This window comes from Camelus bactrianus, chromosome 5, assembly GCF_048773025.1.
Source record: "Camelus bactrianus isolate YW-2024 breed Bactrian camel chromosome 5, ASM4877302v1, whole genome shotgun sequence".
Classification (NCBI taxonomy): domain Eukaryota; kingdom Metazoa; phylum Chordata; class Mammalia; order Artiodactyla; family Camelidae; genus Camelus; species Camelus bactrianus.
The window spans coordinates 43,296,959-43,319,762 of NC_133543.1; the positions used below are offsets into that span (position 1 = coordinate 43,296,959).

Sequence of the window (22,804 nt, forward strand, 5' to 3'; positions counted from 1 at the left end):
TCTCAAGGTTCAGCTGTGTGGTCTGTGACAGGATTTCCTTCCTTTTAAAGGCTGAGTAGTATTCCTCTGTGTGTACACGACACTTCTGTTGTCCATTCATCCTTGGACACTTCAGTTGGCTTACCTCTCTTGGCTGTTAGGAATAGTGCTGCAATAACATGTCAGTGCAGATATCTTGAGCTCCTGACTTCATTTCCTTGGAATGTGGACCCAGAGTGGAATTGCTGGGTCTCAAGAAACCTCCACATTGTTTTCATGGCAGCCATGCTGTTTACATCCCCATCACCAAGAATGCGCACTTCCAGTGCATTCCCAGGTCATGCTGGTGCATACTGCAGTTTGAGAACCGCTGGATGAAAGTAAGGATACCTCCCTTCTACACATATGTTCTTGACTGACATCTGTGTGAGAAATTAATCTTGCTGGGGGACATTATCCAACAGGTGAGCCGTCTCTTGATCTTGGGAGGGGCCAACGTGAACTACAGGACTGAAGTGTTAAATAATGCCCCAATCCTGTGTGTCCAGTCTCACCTCGGCCACGAGGAGGTGGTCACTCTGCTCCTGGAGTTCGGCGCCTGCCTGGATGGAGTGTCGGAGAACGGCATGACGGCCCTCTGCTACGCGGCGGCTGCCGGCCACATGAAGCTGGTGTGTCTGCTGGCCAAGAAGGGGGCCAAGGTGAGCAGCAGCCTTCCCCGGGGGGTGAGGGGATGAGGGCTGGGAGATGTCTTCACATCCTTGGGGAATTACCACTGGTTGGGCCAGTCTCCCTTTGGAGAGAACAGAAAGGGTGGAGCTCCAGGCTCCAGGCCAGATGTGGGTGTGTGTGGTGGGAGTGTGCCGCCTCAGAGAGACAGGGGCCCTGTGTTTTGCTTGAAGCTCTTAACTCTGTTAAATTCTGCCCCAGGAGAGGCAGGAGAGCAGGAGGCTCCTGGCCACCAGCAGCCTGAGTAGGGCCATCCTTTCAAAAGCTTGCAGGTGTTGCCCTGGAATTTATCACAGGATTTAACACAGCACTAGGTTGGCTGAAAAGATTTAAATTTTTTTTTTAATTTGTTTTTTCTCATTCCATTTCATGTCTTTTTTAATACAATAAAATGGATTCTGTGGGTCTTAGAAATCACGTGCTTAGGCATATGGCTGCGGGAACTAGAAGGCCCCAACTCCTCATTTCCCCAACCACCAGTTCAGACACTGGGCAAGTTGAGTCGGTGTGCCTCAGGCTTCTCATCCGTAAAATGGGCACAACAGGACCTACCACAGGGCTATGGTGTGAGCATTAAATAAATCAATATATCAATATCAATACGAAGGAACTGTTAAACAAGTTACTCTAGGACTGTCATCAGTGTTAACAGATTAAATGAGACCAGTGCCAGGTTCACAGTCAACTCTGTTTAGGTTTACGATAAGCACTGCATTGCAGGAACGGGGAATGTGCTTTTGAATACCAACAGAAATAAGTCGCTGATATTTGTCTTTCTTCTTTATAGTTAGCTAGGATATTTAAAGTTCAACAAAAAGGCATTAAGCTTGTAGTGACTATGGGAGCCTTTTTGTTTGTTTTTTTCTCTCAAAACTACAGCATCTGGGACAGGTCATCCTTAGCTCATGGAAGGAGGGAAATACTGCTGTTATGTGTTCCCAGTGGGTGCGTTACTGGCCATCATCACACCTCCATTTCCACCAACAAACCGTGGCTTCGCTTCATTCAGAGACTAGCTGAAAGTTCTGTAGGAGAGGGACGGGGTCACAGTGGCTGTGGCAAAGCCTCTGGGTAGGCGTGTAGAGCATCCCTAGAATTGGCACGCGAGGAGAGGCTGGACCCTGAGTCCTCTTCCGGCCCAGTGTTCCCAGGTGTAGACAGGGAATGTCACGTTGTCTGTTGCCTCTTGGACCATTAGGAGGCACGCAGTGCTCAGGAAGCCACCTCCCACTTTGTGCCTGAGCACCTCCCGGCTTTGTGGCCACATGTGGCATGCTGACGTGTCCTGGTCTCCTGCCTTCCCCAATAAAATGCCCCTTGAAGTCCCTTCCTGCCCTTCCTCATTCAGACCTGGGTTTCCAGATTTCCTTGTACTGGCATTCCTGTCTCAGTGACACGAGCAAGAACTGCTCTGCTCCCCAGATCACAGCTTGTCACAGCAGACTTAGAATACTCCACCCAAGGGACCGAAGTTGGAAAGTGTAGGTTTTGGTCTGTGTCCTCACACCTGTTGCCCAGAGAATTCGGAGCTCTGAATCATCTGCTGGAGAGACATAGGGAGTACGGAGGCTGTCTTGTGATCATTAGCTCTACAGAGGGAACTCTAGGCCTGGAACTGTGCATTCATCACAACCAGTAATCCAGAGGGAGACTCGATGATCTCTGGAAAGACATGTTGGAACGTGAACCCCTGGTACAGCTGCAGTGGGATGGGGTTTGCGCAGAGCGATTGTGGGGCACCGTGTTCTCAGAGGCGAGTGATGCTAAATTGTGACCTCCCCCTGCTCCTGCCCCCCAGGTGGACCACTTGGATAAGAAGGGCCAGTGCGCGCTGGTCCACAGCGCGCTGCGGGGCCACGGTGACATTCTCCGGTACCTGCTGACCTGTGAGTGGTCGGCGGGCCCACCCCAGCCCGGTGCGGTGAGGAAGAGCCAGGCCCTGCAGCAGGCGCTGACGGCGGCCGCCAGCATGGGCCACAGCGCGGTGAGTGGGACTGCCAGGGCCCTTCTTGGGAAACTGGGAGCTTTCACATTCTGCTGAGTTGCTAGCTTGTGATGCACCGAAGGAAGTAAAGATCTTCTGTTATCGCCCTCCTCCTGAGAGTGAAAACCCGGGGAGGGGACCCATCACGGAGCCCTTCCACAGTGTTCACTCTCACCCCTGCCTTCTTTCCTCCTCTCTTCCCTCCTCCTCCTTTTAGCCTCTAGCCCTGCTGTCAGCTTTGTTCCACTTTGATTCATTCTTGGGTCTTTGTGATCTTTTTACAGTAATCACATGGAATCCTAATTCAAAATTTGTTCTTGAGTATTTTAAGGATTCTTAAAAATAGAACTTCAGTGCTCTGGTGGCCTGGAAGAATGCTTGTCATTCACAGTTCCTGCACTGAAGGAAAACTTCCTGCAGAAGTTAAATTGAGCACTTATTCTGGGTAGGTGTTAGTATTCCTTAGTTTGAAGATTTCATTGCTGTCTCCCCATCTATGTGTCTGGAAATTTAATAACATTTTATCCTCTCTCTTCCATGTATTTCTCATTCTATATTATCTTCAAGCAATGAGAGTCGCCAGTGTTTGTAAGATTCTTCCCTACAATGACTTAAAGTAAATTTGGGTGCAAAGCTGGCTGGCTGACTTTTAGCATGTAAAACACTGTAGCAGATCCAGGCACACACATACATGCACACGTGTGCACATGTGCATGCATACAAACATACACTGCTCCAGCCAGCACAGTATTTTGCAATAAGTTGAACACAGAAGCATATAAGAAAATGCAGCTGTCTTCTCTTAAGACAGACATAGACGAGATTTACAAATTTGTGAAACAACATCAGATGATTTACCCAATTCATTTTAGTTTTGGAGAAAATACTCATTTCATAAAAATGAAAAAATAAACATTTTATAGAAATGTGTTAAATGTTTCTATGTAGTGGATTTATTATTCCTTTAAAATAAAAATATAAATATTTTAAAATACCCATATACATAGATACAGAGAGAGTATGTTGAATACACACGTCTGAAAGTAGATGGTTTTCCTCTTTAAACTGTTTCTTAAATCTGCGTGGGTCTAGAATGTGAAAAATCATCTTGGGACAGTGAATGTCATGTTAGATGTCACCTTGGTCTCAGCTTGTTTTAAAGCTGGCTGTGAGGAGCTGTGAAAAAGCAGCCTCAGCACAGCCAGTAACCATTTCATGGAAAAGGGCAGAACTCGTTCCCCGAAAGACTTGAAGGGTGTTTTGCATTCCTAATGGTGTTACAACAAGTGCCCACACACTTGGTGGCTGAAAACACTGTTCTGCAGGTCAGAAGGCTGAAATCAAGTTGGGTCGGGAAGCCTGTGTTCCTTCTGGTGGCTCTAGAGGGGATGTTCCCCTGCTTTTTCTAGCCTCTGGAAGCCACCTTTATTCCTTAGCTTGCGGCCCCTGCCTCTGTCTTCAGAGTGCCTCACTCTAACCAGGCTCCTGGCCCCCGTCTCCTCCTCCTTCTGACCCTGGTTCCTCCTGTTCCTCTTATAAACCTCTGTGATCATGTCAAGTGTATGTCAAATGTACAGCTGGATAATTCAAAATAATCGTTTCATTTCAAGAGTCATAATCATGTCTACAGATCCCCTCCTGCCATGTAAGATAACGTTCACGGGTTTCTGGGACCAGGATGTGGACGTACTGGGGGCCCTTACTCAGCCCACTGCAGAGGGAATGGATTGGGAGACTGGGAAATGGCTTCGATGAGTTCCCCTGTCGCTGCACGTGAGCAGGGTGGGTGCTGGCTCTGGTTCAGAGCTCAGATACTTCCCTTTCCCTACGAGCCAGCAGTACCCCTGCCTCTGCATCTGTGACCCAGCCTGCTCTTTGACAGAAGGAGAAGAAGAATGTTGTCAGTAGAAAAATCATTTGGACAAAACTGTTTTCTTGGAAAGGTATACATCACCTCGTTTTCCTTCCTTCTGATAAAAGGGATTCACCATCTTCTGGCAATTTATGCAGAAACTGCACTGTGTGTGAGCTCCCCTGCCCTTTGCTGATCAGGCTGGCGTATTTAGGTCATGTTGGAATTCGTTAGAATTCTGAGTACCTGGTAATCCTGAACAATGTTGCTGAAATTCACTGTCTTTTTTTTTTTTTTTTTAATTCTTCTCAAAGTGAAAATGTGAATAGCATACGAATTACGCTAGAAAACTGTTTTCATTATATCGTCTCTCCTTGTGCAGCATGAGATAATCATGGTTTAAAAAACAACACGTTCTCTCCTTTGATACATAGGATATAATGAGCACATATGGCTTTGAGAACTCATTAAATCACCTTGCCACTTCTGACAGGTGGTCCAGTGCTTGCTGGGGCTCGAAAAGGAACATGACATAGATGTCAGTGGCACCGACACGCTGTGGGGAGAAACAGGTAATTACGGTTCCTATTCTTGTAGACGGGGCAGCTTTGTGATGTCTTCGCCCGCATTTTGGCCTAGTTGCCTTAAGAATGGCTTGGGGTGCTAGGTCTAGTCCTCCTGTTACTTTATCACGAGGCATTTGAAGTGTAGAGCTTTTAAAACTTCCCAAATGACTGGTAGAACTTTTCTAAAGGCAAGTACAGTTTCAGTTTGAATCATTTTGAATTAGACTAGCTGTCCCTGTGCATCTGATGCGCGTCGGCTGGAAGTACCCAAATAAGGTGGTGGTCTCTGCTTTGGCGAGTTTTCTCATGTCCTAACCAACCTGGGCTTCCTGTGAGTCGTGCAGAGTGAGCAGGCCAGGAACTTTAGCCCCGTGTTCGGATGGATCAAAGGTGCTCAGCGAGGAAGGCTCCGACCTGCTTTCTGGAAGGAGAGTGGGACTGGTCCTGCTTGAAATGCTAAACACCAGCTCCCCAGTCCATCTCCGTTGGTGGGGGTGGAGAGGAGTGGTGTTTAACTGTAGTGGGAAGCAAGCTGGAGACCAGTACATCTTAATGAAGATCTGAGTTGGTTACTCGTCAGAAATTAATATAAATGATGCTGCTTTGAAATATTCCACTTGACTGAATTGGTACTAGAAATATAAGACTTGAAGTTATCAGCTGTAGAACAGATGTAACCAGGAGTGTTCCATATGCATTTCCAGGCTGTGTCCTGTGTATGTACGTCGTATGAATGACTTCCATTTCTCTTGCACAGATTTATTTCCAAATGCTTCTCAATTATTTCCTAACAAGCCAAATGGTAGTGTGCAGAGCCCCTCTGCTGACTTAAACTTAGGAAAAGCCTCCGAGTTTCCTGGCGGGGAGCACAGGCTCATGCTTGGGGATTACAACCCTGGTTGTAGTGATGTGGGGGGAGGGGAGCGCAGGACACCCATATGGGGTTGGATTATGCCTGGGGCTAAATGCATGTAGATGTAAATATTGGCCTAATTCCTTGTGGAGTCCTCCCTCCACCTATTTTAATAGTACAGGCGGCTCTGTAATGTGGTGTGAGGAAAGTTTCCACCACTTCCACATTGTGTTGTGGGGAAGCAGGAAGCTGAAAAGGTGGGTGCGTGACTTTCTTTGTGCTTAGCTGGAAGGTCCGAATCCCTGACCTCCACTGCCTGGTTATCAACCTCTGGTGGGTAGTGTTGCCTCTTTGTCAAATGAGGTAAATATGTACCTGCTTCTAGGATTGTTGGTGAGGACTCAATGAGACGAGACAGTCTTGGCCAGATGTACCCAATGATCAGAACCACTGGGGCAGCTGAGCCTATAAATTCTGATTCATTAGGTCTAGGGTGAGCCTAGGACTCTCTTTTCTAACAGGCATCCGGGTGGTTTCAGGTGGCTCATGGCTTCAGGACAAGTGGAGAACCACTGAGAGAAGGAAGGTCCCCGCCTCACAGTGACATGTACTGAGAGGTCCCAGTGGCGATGATGAGGGTCGGCGCTGGTGGTAGTGACGGCCCACGCTTAGCTCGAATGAGAATCTCCAACCTTTAATATTAAAGATGTTTTTTTCTTTCTGGAAGAAAAAAATCCAGAGAAGCAGATAAGGGCTGCATTTTGAGGACTGTGTGTGAGTGGTCTGTTTGGTCTTGAGATGACCAGTCCTGAGTTTCAGTCACCACCCCCTCCCACCCCTTGAGACTCGCTGGGTTGCTGGCTGAAGAGCCGCGTAAGAGAAACTGCAGATGCCCGTCTGTCTTAATGAAAGGATGGGTTAAAGTTCAGCCCCTCCCAGAGCCTCCTGCATAACCTGCAGACCACTTTGCAGCCTGAGAAGCAGGTCAACCCTTTCTTCAGGCGGCATTAATTAAGGTGAATTTCTTCAACCGAGAATTTGAGAGACATTTTACAAAATGTAAACGAAGAGAAAGCTAAGTGCTGTTGTTCAGACTTAGAGGTCCCAGCAGCTCTCTGTAGACTGCATGTCCGTAAAACCAGTCTTGCCTGCTCTGCATTTTTCTCTCTGATACCTTTCTCCTGTGTGTTTTCAAAAACGTCCGCTAGCCCATACCCTCCTAATTCTCACATCTGTGGTTGTCGGAGGAATATTTTGACATCTTGTAGAGGGAGTCTTAGATGAGAGAACACCTGCAAATGTGGGCTTTGCTCACAGATGTGCAGCATCGCCCAGGTCGTGAGGTCTGTGTTTGGGATTCGGCCCTGTAGGGTCCACTTCACCCAGCTCCGAGTGCCTTCTGGAAGAGAAGGCCCTGATGATGGTGACTGTGAGTGGGTGGGTCAGCTTACAGCCCTTGTTCTCACCAAGCTGCCACCGGGCGTTCCGCAGACTGGGTGGGCTGCACTGCTCTGTGCGCTGCTTCTAACTGCCAGGGGCCCTCGGAAGTGCACGTGATGGTTTTGCTTCCTGCCTTTGTTTGGTCCTCGTTGCTCAGCGTACTCAGTGGAGCTCTGTGTCTGAAACACCCTAGAATAGAGCTGGGCTGTCTCCAGCCACCGCTTGAGGGTAGGATCCCAAGAGCGATCCTGTCTGGGGTGTGGGAAGGTGAGGGAACAACCGGAAACTTTGTGTGATTAATGCAGTTCGTTATTTCTCCTTGACCCTTAACATGGGTTCATGCAGGTCTGTTCAGTATAGGTTAGCTATGAACAGCTTGGCTCTAAAATACCTGCTGATGGGGTTACAAGGCAGCGTCTCTGTGGTCTATTCTTGGCTCACCTGCCCATCTTTGAAGGGCCTGTTGGTTTCCAAGCAGCCATGCCTTCCTTTTTGGAGCACAGCTACCTGTCCATCTCTCCTCTCACAGCCCCATTCCCGAAGTGGGGGCACTTAATCAGTGCACAAAGTCCTCTTCCACTTTTCTGCCAGGAGAGACCCCTGCGATCCCAGGGGATCTACTTCACGTTGCAAAAGTGTGGTTTTCATGCCTGTTGCTGACTGGAATCGACAGGTCTTCCATGAGAGACGATGATCGCTGGCAGCCAGGGAGGAGGGAGCCCAGGGAACACAGACCCCTGGGAGACCCCTCCTCACTCAGGCAGTCCATGTGGGGGTGGTGGCAGCGGGCTCAGTCCTGTGCCTTCAGTGCCCTGAACATCTCCCTGCTGACGACCTGGAGTCACCAAACGTCATCCTAGAAGGGGATGGTTCCTGTCTTAGGTGTAAATAGACAAGACAGTATATAGTAGATTTTTAAGACATTTATCAAAAATGGTAGCAATGTTTACTTTGGGGATTTATTGCAGTAAATCTAAGAGCTTTTAGAAAAATTGCAGAATATAGACATGCCTTGGAGGTACTGTGGGTTCAGTTCCAGACTGTGGTAATAAAGTGAATATCACAATAAAGCAAGTCACACACATTTTTTGTTTCCCAGTGCATACAAAAGTTACGTTTACACAGTACTGTAGTCTAGTCCATTCAGTTTGCGGTAGCATTATGTCTTTAAGAATCTACATAATTTAAAAATACTTTATTGCTAAAGAAATGCTAACCATCATCTGAGCCTTCAGTGTGTTGTAATTTTTTGCAATAGTAACATCAAAGATTACTGATCACAGGTAACTATAACAAATATATAATAATGTGAAATTTGAAATATTACAAGAATTACCAAAATGTGAGACAAAAACAAAGTGAGCAAATGCTGTTGGAAAAATGGTGTCGCTAGACTTGCTTTGACTCAAGGTTGACACACATCTTCAGTCTATAAAAAATACAGTATCTGCGAAGTGCAATTAAACAAGGTATCTTGTATTTCTACCAGTTTTGGAGGACAGAGAGCTTAATTTATGTAAGTTTCCCTTTCTACCAGCAAGTGAAACCATTTGCTTTTTGTGTCTGTTTGATGCTTAGATCCAGCCCTTCAAAAATCAGTCCTGTAGCTCTCAGGTGCTTCCCCTTGTGCTCACTCAGGTGAAGGAGTGTGACAGGCACTCAGATGGAGGAGGCGTGAGAAGCTCCTAGGTGTGTCTCTACGCAGCAGCTCTACCCTTTGCTCAAGGCATTCACATGCTTGGTGGGATGGTCTTGATCCCATGGTCTCTGGGCAGCCTGGATCAGGACCAGAACCCATCAGATGCTCGTGTGATCTGTCTCAGGCGTTCCACATCCCAGGAAGTCCTGACCTAACTGGTTACTGTTTCCTTGTCAGTGTTTGATGGGAATCAGCCCAAACTGAAATGAGCGAGATGCCTAACTGGTGACCTCATGCTGCTGTGAATTTTCAGAGGAGCTGCGCTTCCAGCTCCAGGCAGCCCTCAAGGCTGTAAGCCTGCTGTCTGCTTCTGGTCAGACTTCTCTCTGTATATTATAGGGGAACAGAGGCCCTTCTATTTAAGCATTTACCTTTTTTTTTTTTTCGTGTACATATGCCTCTCTTATAAGCAAAGCCTTCCCAGCCCTGACTTCTCGGGGTCACTTGGCAATTTCCTTTGTAGTACATCTCACTTACAATTTTGATTGTTGATATTGCTTGTTTGGCAAAAGCCTGTCATCCCCAGATTGTGGGCTTCATGAGGGCAGAAATTTCCAGGTCTCTTGTGCTCATCTCTGTGAGGTGACTGTGTCTGGTCTAGTGTTGTCTGCTAGAACTTTCTGTGATGATGGAAAGAAATGTTTGCTCTCTGTACTGTCCTGTCCGGTGTCCACTAGCCGCTGACCTTGTCTGGTGCTTGTTACGTAGGTGTTAACTGAGCGGACAGGAGGGTTTAAAGAAAACAAAGCTATGTAACTTTTAGTGTAGATGATGTTTACTTTGCAGAAAAATCTGGGAGGAATTTTGTTGTGGGAGGGGAGTGGTGAGGAGCCTGGTTGCTCATAGGAGCACAGTCCTCTGGTGTCTTTGTGTCTATCATAGCTCAGGTCATGTCTTGCTGGATTCCAGGTGGGCTTAGATGCTTTCAAACCTATTATCAGTGTGGTGGGTGCTGGGTTGCATCTTTGGGAACAAGACTGTCAGCCACCACTCATAGTGTGGACACAGCTGACAGGCCAGAATGGCCTCTGCCAGCCCCACCTTTGTATCCATAATATCTCCCTCCCTGCACCACCAGCCCAGCTGCCCATCCCAGGGTCTGCTGTACCCTCACGCTGTTGTCCCATTGGAAATCCTGACTGCTCTGTAACCAGTCTGCCAGCAGGCTTGGAGCCCTGGGCTCACACACGGTTAGGACGGTGCCCTGCCCTTCAGCTGACTGCTTGCAAGGGCTGCCCTTCCCTAATTTCTGAGCAGGGATGCCCCATCAGAGGGAGTCAGAAGTCTTACTGAAATATTTCATGTAAAGTGTTCTTTTATGTTGTCCCTGCTCTTTTAGGCGGTAAATACTTTAGTTTGTAAATAAGCTCAGTCATATGTAAATACTACACACACACACAGAGTTTCCTTCTGGCACGCATGCACACGCGCGCGTACACACACACACACACACACACACACACAGTTTCCTTCTGGGGCCGGGACGCCGGGTAAGGAGCTGTATCACATCCTGATGTTTTAAGTTTCCCTTGCGTCTCCATGCAGCTCCTTCAGTTTCCACTCTGGGGCTCTGCTTGCCCTCCTGGAGGTGAGCTGTCCTTCCGCACTGGTGGCAGGGACCATGGGCAGCTGAGCACATCACGCCCAGGGCCACCCTGGAGCTCGGTGCATGCACACCAGGCAACAGGATGCCTGATTGTTGATTTAAAAATGCCCCCTTTGTTCATTCAGATTTTACCTTAGGTTCTTTGGAGAGAGGAGGGCTATTGTTTGGTGAGCATTTAAAGTAAATTTGAGACTTACTGGATTGAGTTTGGCCTTCACACATGTGTGTGCATCTCAGGGCAGAATTTCAGGTGAGAGACTGGTAGGAAAAGAACTGGTCCCATGCTTGTTGGGGCACGCAGAGGATTTGTGTTAAGGAATTTGCTAAGTGTATCCTGTAGAGAAACACTGAATGACTTGCTGTTGTACACCTAAGATACCTGTGTTTTTGAAGGTCCTGAGCATCTCACTGGTACTGCTGTTGGAAAATCCTTGTCCAGGCATTCCTTCCTGCGCTCATGTTTGTTTTGGAAAAGTGCAGTAAGACTAGTGGAAATCCATGTTTGTCAGTCCTAACAAAGGTAGATGTTCTTGATTGTCCTTAGCATAAAAGCATGGAAGAGGGGTGACCCAGGACCTTAGAGGGTGCTGGTGGGGGTATAATCCAGGATCCTAGATGGTGGGGGTGACCCAGCACCTGGAAGGGAGGGGAATGGTGTGGGGAACCCAGAACTCTGGAGAGGATGGGAGAAGGGGCGCTGAGGACCCTGAAGGGAGAGGATGGGGCGGTAACCTAGGACTGTGAGGGGAGGGGCACAGTGAGGTGAGGTAGAACTCTGGGGGAGGGGGTCATGCAGGCTCTAGAAAGACAGAGATAGTTGTGGGGGTCACCCAACAGTGGAGGGGATTTAGGGGTAAGAACTAAGGGGACTGGGTTTGTCCACACCCTGTGCCTCTCCTGCTGTGGCAGACCCCTGGGGTTTGCCCCTCATGAGGGTGTGTTTCAGAGTCCCCTCCTTTGCTGAAGGACAGCAGAGGTCAGCTGACCTGTGTTCCCTGTGTTCCTACAGGGCAGATGAGGGGCCTGTGGAAACCCACAGAGACATCTCAGGTGCAGGTGAACTGGTGGCTTGACTGCTTCCCAGGACCCTGTGCACCACCTTCCTCACACTGTTTTCACTGTACAGAGTCCGTTGTTCCAGTGAGTTCCTAGCTGTTCATTTAAAAAACAAAAACAGAGCTTCAGCTTTCAACATGAAAAGGGGTGCTCATCTACGCTTCGGTAGCTTAGAGCCTCCTTACCACAAACACAGCTGTCTGTTCTTTGAGCCCATCGTTGTTGGCAGGACCGTGCACAGTTTACCTGCTCTCCTGCAGAAAAGTCATCATTGATCCTTGCAGATCCTTGTTGAAATGATACTTGGATTCTTTCTTTTTTTGAGACTGGATGTGCACTTGAGTAGATTGGGTTCGTTGAAACACCCCCTTTTCACACAGACCCCTCACGTGGAGTCCTGCACATAACTCCATTCTCCTTGGTCCACACTTGGCCCCTGCGGGAGAGAAGGAGGAGCAGCAGGTTGTACGTGCTTTAAACACTTTGGCGTGTAAGAGGGTCCATCCCAAATGTGAGCATTCTCCACACACTTTAGAAGCGACAGCTGCTCAAAGCAGCGATATTCTGATAGATTTTTGGCACAGTGTCTGTAGGAGGAAATGTGATTTCTGTCATCCCTGTTTTAGGAAATTGTTTTTAAATTGAATTTATGTTTATTTATAGCGTACATTATTTCTCAAAGGATTTGGAGAGGCTTATTTGAAATAATACATAAAAGGAAAAAAGAAAAAAAGTCAGGAAGGGGACACGAGGAACAGCACGGATGTTCCTGTCATAACGTCCTGAATGTTCACCAGGTTGAGCTACTGTTTTGGCCTTAGGATGCCCTGTGCCCAGAGTTAGAAGGGAACACGGTCATTATAGATTATTCTGAGTGTCTGTGGGGGAAAGCATAACCATCCTCCGGGAGAAGAAAAGTGTTTTCTGGTTCTCTTGTTCTAAAACAGCACTCATTGTCTGTTTGATTAGTTGGATATTTTTCCTGGAGGCAAAAGTGCAAGAGCTGAGAACTCAGACTCCAGCCAGACTCCCTGACTTCAAATCCTGTCCTGCCTCCCAGTAGCTGTGTGACCTGAGGCAAGTAGCTGAACTTCTCTGGACCCTATTTTCCTCATCTGTAAAACCAGGATAGTGGTACCTGCCTTATAGAAGCTAGTTGTGTATTAAGTGAATTTATGAATTGGAAGGCCACAAAGCATCACATAGGAAGCACTAGACGAGTGTCAGAGTATATTATTAAAATATGGCAGGATCTTCCTATTTTGATAGCGTGGCTCCAGGTTCATTCGGCTGCTTGGGTTTAATTCCAGGCTGACACTGAACCGGCTTCATGATTCAGGGCAAATGCTGTAACTCAGTTCCTTCACCTCAATGAAATGGACATAATAATCATCTAGTTCCAAGGATTCTTGTCAAGACTAAGTAACAATTCACATGTAGTATTTTGCCCAGAGCTTGGCAGTTGTAAGTGTTCAACAGATATAACATGCTACCAAGGTTGTGATGAGTTGATTATTAATTGTTTTGTAATAATTAATATATTTTGTAATATATGCCATACATTTAGTCACGATAGAGTATTGAATGAATGCTGAAGTGACCTAATCTTAGTTACTTTGCAATTACTTCACGGATGTAAAGGATAGAAGAATTTTGGTCACACGTGAAGTCCTGTTTAGTGGCAACGGCACATTTTATTTCTTTAAAAAATATTCCTCGGCACTCTGAGGTTCGTGTTTAATTTGTGCGCAGAGACTGACGACAGCATGTTTTACACCAGAACTGGAATAACATGTCAGGGCTGTCTTGGTTCCTCAGATTTGGTTCCTGCCTTGTTTTATAAGTAGTTCAGTGGGAAATGGGTGGATGTGGTGGAGGAGGCAAGCTTCTTAGGTGCTGCCTGGCTGCTGCCTGTGGCCTTGAAACATTCCCTCTCCTTGACCCCAGCCCGGCCTGCAGCTGCAGGCCCTCCTGGGAGACTTCCGCCAAATGGAGAAAGGAAGGGTCAGAACAATAAGGAAAGTGTTCCAAACAGCCACTCGTGAGATTCCGAGAGTATCTGGGCTGTGCTGGCTTTCTGCTCCTAAGGTCACTGAGTGGCTGGGCCCCTCCCGGCGCAGCCGTCTGTCAAGGCTGGAGGTGCTGGCAGCCCCTGGGGGCTTGCCTCCCAATGCAGTGGCATTTCTCAGTGAGAGCAGTCTTTATTGTGTTTCATTTTATCCTTTGTATTGTCGAGGTTTCAGATCTTTGCAGAGATGAGAATTTATAGCTGTTGGGAAGTTCTTCTAATGGAAGCCCTCCCCTCCCTCCGGGAGGAAGGAAATGCCTAACAAAGCAAGGCTGTGGGGTTGAGTTTTTATAGACCTAGGCCTGTTCCTAGAAGGGGGAGGCCGGCTGAGGGAGCCAGCGGTGTTGCCTGGCTTTTGGGGCAGGGGTCGGGGTGCTCCTTCCATTCAGTCTGACGCCAGCTTCCCTGAGTGGCAGGCCTGCCCAGACCCAGAGGGCAGCAAGGCCAGACACAGGCCGTGTAGCCCCTGCCGTAACAACTTGAGAGGTCAGTTAGTAGAAAGCGCAGGAGGAGGGGCTGCCCTTCCCAGAGAGGTCTGAAAAACCATGAAATCCCTAATTACGCTGCACCTTTTAAAAGGAATAGCTGGGCCTTTCCCAGTGTTCCATGTGCACCTTTTCCCTTTGTTCTCCCCCTTTACAGTTGAGTGGGGCTCGTTCAGGGAGCCTCCGGCCGAGGTTCAGTCCTCTCTGCCTCTGTCTAGTGGTTTCCATCTTGGTCACAAACCAGATGACGTTTGTGAGAACGCTGCTGCTTACTAACATCCATTTTTCCATCCGTTTTTATAAAAGATGATAAAAGTCAGCATGTTAGGAAGTAAATTGCCAGTAAATGCAAACACAGCAGCAAAGCTGAGCCATTCTGTCCCCATCGCCCTCTCAGCCATCCCAGCCCGCAGGAGGGGAGCTTCTGCTGGGGGCAAACTGTTTGGGCTCACGTGCTCAGCCCAGGCCTTGGAAGGTGGCCTGGGTCATCCATGTATAATGTCACTGTCTGGAGCAGTGAACTGCCTGTGTGTGCACTGGCCTGTCACCCTTCCCTCAGTCTCTAAGCTGGGACAGAAGCATGTTGGGGGTGGGGGACAGTCCATTGTTGAAGCCCTCTGGCTGGCTGGCTGGCCCGTGCCTGGAAACACATCCCTGGGTGCTTGAGGGACAGATCTGCTGTAAAATGTTATAAACAGCCCTGTTTATGGAATGACTGTATTCCAGGCACGTTGACAGTTGAGTTTTTGTTAATCACATCTTTGCCCAGAGAACTTTAACTCACAGTAGGTTCCAGCCAGTTACCCATTTCACAAAGAACCGAATTTCACTGATGTTTTCAGTGAGGATTTCATACTGTGGAGTGTCATCTGGGTTTTCCTAAAATGAACAGCTGCTATGACAAGTCTACTCATGCTCTGAAGATGAAGGATCATATTGTCGAGGTAAATGTAGTCGGAAAATGATACTTTCATGGGAATTTAATTAGAAAAATGCCATCTTGTTGAGGATTTTGCAGGTCAGAGAGAGAAGGTTCAATTTGAGTCCTGAGAAGTGCCATGAGCTCAGATTGATTTTTTTCAGAGCCACCATTTCATACCCAGCCTTGTTTCTTGTTCCTCTTTGAGTTCCATTGGCCAGAAGACAAGGCCTGGCCCCGCTGCTGGGCGCTCTCCCCTCCCATCCTGGTCCTCTCCCCCTTCTCCTCCGTCCAGGCAGAGCGCACTGACCCTTGTTAGAGTCCGGGGGTCAGCTCTGAGGACAGCCTTTTCAGCAGAATAGCTGGAATTCCTGAGCAGAGTTCTGCATGATTTTGTTTGTTTAAGCTTGTGGTTGACTCTTCTGTCTCTTATTTCCGAATATGGTATCCTTAAATCCTTGTGGGCCTGGAACTTGAGATAAACCCTAGCCTCAGGGGTCCTGAGTGATGAGGCCAAAAAGATTCAATCTGAGTAGAAAAGGTCCTGGGTTTGCAGTATCACTGGAAAGCGGGCACCTCAGGAGGCGTTCGTGTGCAGTGTGCCCCGTGGTAGGCGAGCTGCGTGAGACTCTCAGCTTGTGCTGGCAGGTGCTTTCTCACCTCGAAAGGAAGCCAGTCCCCAGTCGGACTTCCTGTCCGACTGGAAAGGAAGAGAAGGGACCCAGCGCCACAGCAGGCCCTGGGCGGCACTCCTCCCACCGTCAGCTGCTCTCACTTCTGGCTTCTCTGGCGCCTTCTTGAAACACAGGGCCCTATTTTTAGTGCCTGGCTGTCATTTTTGATGTGCTGTTGTGAAAAATCTGTAGCAGCTGCAACAGAAATCCTGACTTAAAAGCACCCCCCCCCCCAAATTATAATGTGAGCGAACCTTGTTTGCCAAATAAAAGAGACTGGAACGATATGGTGGACCAGCTGCCTCAGGCCTCGTCAAAGGGGAGGGTCCTGAGCTTGCTCCTTCCAGGGCATCCCCGCCCATAGCTGGGTGCCCGCCCCTGGCCGCTGTCAGCGTGTAGTCGGGGGAGGGCTCCCTCAGTGGAGGAAGGTTGCAGAGGAGCCTCGGGTGCAGGTCGCATCCATCCAGACAGTGTCTATAAAAGCGCCCCCAGGCCCAGGCGTTATAGGAATCGTTGACATTCACACCCTGGCAGGAGTGGACTGAGGGACGTGCCGAGCAGCGGGGCCAGGCCCCGTAGTGTGGGTGCTCACAGGACAGACACGATCACGTTGGCCTCCGGTGTTCAAACATGTGGGTATGGGAACCCCACTTCCACCACATGCGTCAGCGTGTAAACCAATATAAATACTGGGCTGTTTACGGTATTCGTTTATGACTTACCTACAAGTTTAGACGTAGTAGGATGGGTGACAACTAGCCTGTTCCTGTAACACAGATAGGAATGGTCCCCCAGGGTTGAGATCCACAGTAGCTTCTACTCTGTCTTGTTCTGGCGGCCCAGTCTTGAGACAACTAGTAAAGCAGCAGGTGGCACCCTCTTTGTTCCTCAGAGGAAGATCAGGCCCAGACTGGACAGGTATCACACTGAGCTGCGTAGCGTTTGCTGCTGCTGTGTAGTGGTTGCACCAGGAGTTACTGGTGGGGGTGGGCTGCGCACAGCCAGCTGGGCTGCCTCAGTGGGGGGCCGTCACAAGCAGCCTCCCCATGTGCTGCAAGGCACCCCCGGGCATGAGCCTGCTTGAGGGGTTGTTGGGGAGTAGGATGTCTTCAGCCGGCAGCGAGTCCCATCTCTCAATCACTTGGACTGCTGGTGAGGTTGGGCACTTTTCATAAGTTCTTTGGCCTTTGGTCTTAACCTTCTGTGAGGTCCTGTGCCTATGTTTTCCTAATTTTCATAATGAGGCATCTGACTGATTTGTAGGAATGCTTAATCCATTCAGGAAACCAGAAATGTATAGGTGTGAGGCCGTATTTAAAACCAGAACTGTCCCAGGGATAGAGTCGAGCATTATGGGGAGGCACAAACACTGATGTGAGGTCATCACGAGGACCCTTGCTCTGTATTCTTTCCCTTCCTACCATTTCTGTTTTGTCCGTGGCTGACCTCCCACGGCACCTCCACCACCAGGGGCAGCTCCCTGCCTCAGGACCACCTGGCGCTGTTCGCCTGGGCACTCATGGCCTTCTAGGGTCTGACCATCCTTTTTGCTTTCCTGACGTTCTAAATCCAGAATCTTGACCCGTTGCAGAGAGGCTGAGCTCCATGAAGGCAGGAGTGATGTGATATGCTCTTACTGCCTCAGGAATTATTAGTCCTTGTTGATTGAAATGTATGACTTTAGGGTAAGAAACTGGACTGGACAATAACACTGATCTCTGTGCTGCACCATATTCTGGTTATCTCTTCCTGTGAAAAAGCAACAATCCCATAAACACTTAGTGGTTCCTGAATCTACAGTGCTGGCTGGCCGTGTGGGCATGGCTCATGTCTGCTCACACAGCTCTAGCTGGGGTGGCCGGACTCAGTCTGGGGATGCCACTTGCACATGGGTGACCGTTTGTTGCTGGCTGTGTGCTGAGAGCTCATCTGGGACGTCGACCATGCAGAGCTTCCCCCGTGGGTCCCGCCTCGGGGCTGCTTGAGCTTCTTCACAGCGTGGCATCCGGATTCCGAGGAGTGTTGCAAGGAAGTGGAAGTCACCTGCCTCAGGCCCAGGGCGCCCACCATCCTTTCTGCTATGTTCTATTGGTCCAAGCTGTCATAGAGCCTGCCCAGATTCCAGGGGGCAAGATATGTGGTCCCCTTCCTCTCAGTGGGTGGAGTTCAAAGGATCTGGGGCCACCTTTAGCCACCACATGCTAACAGACTCCTCCTCCCATGACTTACCTTTAGCCCTGACGGCCGCTGCAGGACGAGGGAAGCTGGAGGTCTGCGAGCTGCTGCTGGAGCGTGGGGCTGCTGTGTCTCGCACCAACAGGAGAGGGGTCCCCCCACTGTTCTGTGCGGCACGCCAGGGGCATTGGCAGGTACCCAGGGGACCCTGGATGCTTCAGAAGCGATGAGTGGGATAGAGTTCACTATTGCCCATCTCCCCTGCTGGGCCCTGTCTCTTTCATGTTCTTGGTTCCTGCTTGTGCTCTTTGGAAAAGGAAGCATTTTCCCCTCTGGTCCTGCACCTTGATTTGGCTGGTTTCTTTTACTGGGTGCGACATATTGCTGCTTTTAATTCAAGGCAACAAGGGGTCCTTGTGAGCAGCTCTTCAGTCCTTTACTTCTTCATTTTGTAAACAGTGACCACGTATCTACCCCATGCCTGGCACCAGGTTACACACAGCTACAGAAAAGTGGATCTCACCATGTCCATGATAGGAAGAATTTTCTAGACCTGGGTTTACATCATGGAGTCGCGTCAGGCCTGATTCCTGCCAGTTCTGTTGGGAGAAGCTGGGAGTGCTCCCCCACCTAGATTTTGGCTTCTCCCCTACCCGCTTTCCAAGAGCTTGGTGCATCCTGTCCGTTCCCCGCCACCCTCACAGCTCTGTGCAGTGCCCCAGCTAAACCTCTCTCCTGGGCTCAGTGTTTCCTGAGTTGTGGGGAAGCTGGGACATGTCTTTAGTGTGTTGAGAACAAGAAGACGGTGGGACTGTGCCACCTTCTGTTGCTGTGGCAAAAAAACAAGAAGGAGAGAGACTGGACTTCTGGGGGCCGTTCCTGCCAGGATGGTCGTCGTAGGAGGTGCCTCACTGGGATTTCGTCCCCCTTTCGCCATGCACTTTTAAAGCATAATTTTGACTCTCCTCCAGGAATCTTTGCTAAAAATCCCTCACCTTGACAGTCCAGGATCCAGCTGTCCCCCAGTCCCCAGCCTTGGGAAGCCGATTGCTGAGGGCAGAGGGTGGGCGGGCGTCTCCCCTGCAGGAGCGCGGAGCCCGCACCGCACGGGCCCTGACCCGGTGCTCTCCCTGAGGCTGCACAGCTGCCCCTTGGGCCCCACGGTGGCAGTCCTGTCATCACTTGACTGCTTGGTTTCCCCCCACCCCCAAATTTCTGCCGTGTAAGTGCATGTTCTATGGATACAGCATTGAATTGGGCGTTTTTAAAAGAAGATGTATCTGGAAGCAGATTCTGTTCAGAGGAACACAATAGAAAGATTTTACCAGCCCCACGGATCACACACCTGAGAGGGGTTTTTAAAAGGAGAATCCTTTTCCTCCTGTTACCGGTAGGAAGCCCTGCCTGGGTAGAGAGCACATGGTTTGAGGGGCCGTCGGGAACATGTAATTCCTAGTGTTCCTTTCAGATCGTCAGGTTGCTGTTGGACTGCGGCTGTGACGTGAACCTCAGTGACAAGCAGGGCCGGACGCCCCTCATGGTGGCTGCCTGTGAAGGGCACTTGAGCACCGTGGAGTTTCTCCTCTCAAAAGGTAGCAGCACTGGCCGCCCCTGCAGGGGATTCCCTTGGATGGAAAAAGAAAAGAGCTTGGCAGACCCATTTAGGACATTCTGATTCAATTTTTTTTTCAGTCTGTTTAGTCTTTTTGTCATGGACATTTTCTAACCTGTGCGCAAGGAGAGGGAATAGGCAGTGGCTCCCACGTACCCGGCGGCTTCAGGTTTCACAGGCCTGCTGCCTGCCGTCCAGGCCGGGCACTTGCAGGTGTGGAAGGGTTTGCCTCGGGCCGGCTCTCCAAGGTCATGGTCTATGCTGGGCTTTTCTTCCAGGTGCTGCCCTTTCTTCTCTGGACAAAGAGGGTCTGTCAGCACTAAGCTGGGCTTGTCTGAAAGGTCACAGGGCTGTGGTCCAGTTCCTGGTTGAGGAAGGAGCCGAGATTGACCAGACAGACAAGAATGGCCGCAGCCCCCTGGACCTGGCTGCCTTCTACGGCGACGCGGAGACCGTAGGTACCGCAGGTGGCTGTGCTCCCACCTGCACCAGGCAGGCTGGGAACTGATCCACCCCCACAGGTTTGAGGCTGGCCCGGTATGGCCATGGTGTCCCTGTGTGCGGTGGGTGGCTTTCATTTTTCTCCAGTTTTCTGGCATGCAGTCTGTTCTGGAACTGGAGTTAAGATTGTAATAGACCCTGAAAAGCTTAAACGTACATGACTGTGCACACACACACATATGTAGTTTTATTTTCTTAGTTTCCTTATGAATGGAATTCCTGGATAGATCATTTAAAAATCATTTTTATATATGTGAGTAGAGCAATTTCTGTGGCCAGCATGGCTTTTCCTGTTGTTTTCTGTTTAATCCAAGTGACAGCTATTCTATCACATCAAGTCAGTCTTTGTGCCATGGTCTCAGACTTGCCACGTTGACAGTCCCAATATTTAAGTCTCTTTTCTAAACCTTAAAGTGAGTTGTAATACAGTCCAGCTGATCCCAGTTTGCTACTCTTTCGGCTTCCGTACCCAGGCTGTGTAGATCTGAGTGTTTCCAAAGTGCTCGTTGTTGTAACCTGCGAACGCACTGGCTGCAGCCATGGCACAAGTCTGCCTCCTGAGTAATTGGAGATGAATGGCTGTGTCTCGTATCTGTGGCCAGGGAGAGGGGGTGAGACAGAGACAGATGATGGCGTGCGTGTACCTGCCTCTGGTCTGTGGGTGCATGGACATACGTCCCTCGCCAGAGGCACCCACCTGTCTCCCTCACTACTGGTATCAAAGTCCCTTCAGTGGAGCAAGTTGGAGCTGTGGATTGCAAGATCCCATTAGGCCAGAGGCATCTAAGATCAGAGCGAAGCTAAGACCGCCCGCTCCTGCCGCGGGATGTGGCATCGGCAGTGTGCAGGGCTCCCGCCCCGGGGCCCCTCAGTGCTTGTGCTCTCCCCTCCGCAGGTGCTGTATCTGGTTGAGAAGGGGGCTGTGATCGAGCATGTGGACCACAGCGGCATGCGGCCCTTGGACAGAGCCATCGGTTGTCGAAACACATCGGTAGTGGTCACTCTGCTGAGAAAAGGAGCCAAATTGGGTCAGTGGATGCCTCAGTGCAACAGTGAGAGGGGGTTAGCTTCAGAGTTTAGAGTATGTTAAGGACGGTACTCCTGCTCCCAGGGTAAGAAGTAAGGTGTCAGGTGTTCGGAGATTTTTTTTCTCCCTCTCTGACTCAGCAAATCACAGCAAATTCAGTGTTTAAAAGGCTCATGTTATGACCGCCCGTGTGGGCAGCGGCATTGTTGAGGGGGCAGCCCTGCTCCAGCACTGTGGTGTGGGCGCCTGGGAGCTGTAGCGCAGAGCAGTTCGGGGAGCTCAGCAGGGAGGGGCTGGGGCTGGTGGGCGAGGAAGCTCACAGATTGGTTGTACTGGTGATTGTGCGAGAGCTGCTGTGGGGTTGAGGGGGCGGCGGTTAGCTAGTCAGTGGGAAGACAGCGGGCAACATCACCTCAGGTTCAGTGAGGAGAAGTTGATGGGATACTGGAGATAAGAGGGGTGACGGGAGGGTACCGAGGTGGTGGGAGAGCCCCTCTGTGCGGCCGGTTGGAACATGGCAGACTGCTCAGGGCAGGGGAAGAGGACCAGGACAGACGGTTCTGGTTTAGTCTGTCAGCCCTTCAGCCACCAGCAGTTGTGGGGAGGGGACTGTGATGATGGTGGTAAGGTGATACTACTGAGCAGCTCACGGCATTAGGAACCGTTGTGAGCAGTTTCAGGTGTTAAGTCCTCACCTTGGCTAGAGGTGGGCACTGATACATCACGGTGCAGCGGAGGGAGCCGGCCGAAGGCGGTGAGTAGCTTCCTGAGGTCATGATGAGCAGCAGGTCACTGTGCAGAGTCTGTCCCCGAGCGCCGCTCCCTGCACGTGTCCAGAGGACGCTGAGACAGGAGGTGGTGGCTGCACCCTCGGCCGGAGAGAAGTGGACACAGGCGGGGCTGGAGCGGGGCGGGAGTGCGGGGCGGAGGCCAGCATCTCAGGGCGGGTTTGGCACTGGACGTGCAGCGAGTGCGGGAGACGCTAAGAACACACCCGCGTCGTGCCCGGTGCTGCAGGAAACCCAGGACGCAATTTGGCAGCAAAGTCCGTAGAAGGGAGGGGTGGCTCGTGGCTGCACTGATGCCTTTTCGTCCCAGTACTTTTCTACCAGAGTAACAGTCTGCGCTGGATGCAGGTCCCCTCTAAGGGCCCCGTTTCCGTTGTTACGTTGTCATCTGGGGGCCTGCAGGACGCACCAGCACTGGCCCTTGCAGCTGGGTCCTCTGCTGTCTGTGGGCTTGGCTGTGGTGGGGCCAAGAAGCACTGAGCTCCTTTTCCTCCGGGACCACTGGAGTGCCTCTGAATGAATGTTTCTTTTGCAGGAAATGCTGCCTGGGCGATGGCTACCTCCAAGCCTGACATTTTGATTATACTTTTACAGAAATTGATGGAGGAGGGAAACGTGATGTACAAAGTAAGTGGTACTGCCCTTTCTGTGCTGTAACGGCCTACAAGCAGCCCCTTAGTTTGGTGTCTCATGGACGTCACTGTGATGTTTGGCTAAGAGAAGTTCTAGGAGGTGCCAGCCTGGCCTTGTGCCCAGGCTTTGGTATTTTAACAGCAGAACTTTCAAGGTAC

The 22,804-nt window shown here is 50.0% G+C and overlaps 1 protein-coding gene across 10 annotated transcripts in view; it reads left to right on the forward strand.

Annotated features, from left to right (window-relative positions):
- TANC1 (tetratricopeptide repeat, ankyrin repeat and coiled-coil containing 1) overlaps positions 1 to 22,804 on the forward strand; it is a 206,469-nt gene that overhangs the window by 176,995 nt on the left and 6,670 nt on the right. For 9 of the 10 annotated variants that reach the window (XM_074363727.1, XM_074363734.1, XM_074363730.1 and 6 more), the window contains 8 exons: positions 444 to 680; positions 2,507 to 2,692; positions 5,038 to 5,116; positions 18,146 to 18,279; positions 19,554 to 19,677; positions 19,976 to 20,151; positions 21,094 to 21,226; positions 22,549 to 22,640. In XM_074363727.1, the coding sequence (XP_074219828.1) occupies positions 444 to 680; positions 2,507 to 2,692; positions 5,038 to 5,116; positions 18,146 to 18,279; positions 19,554 to 19,677; positions 19,976 to 20,151; positions 21,094 to 21,226; positions 22,549 to 22,640 (1,161 nt within the window). The remainder of the gene's footprint in view (positions 1 to 443; positions 681 to 2,506; positions 2,693 to 5,037; positions 5,117 to 18,145; positions 18,280 to 19,553; positions 19,678 to 19,975; positions 20,152 to 21,093; positions 21,227 to 22,548; positions 22,641 to 22,804) is intronic. The other variant, XM_074363733.1, reaches the window with a different exon arrangement.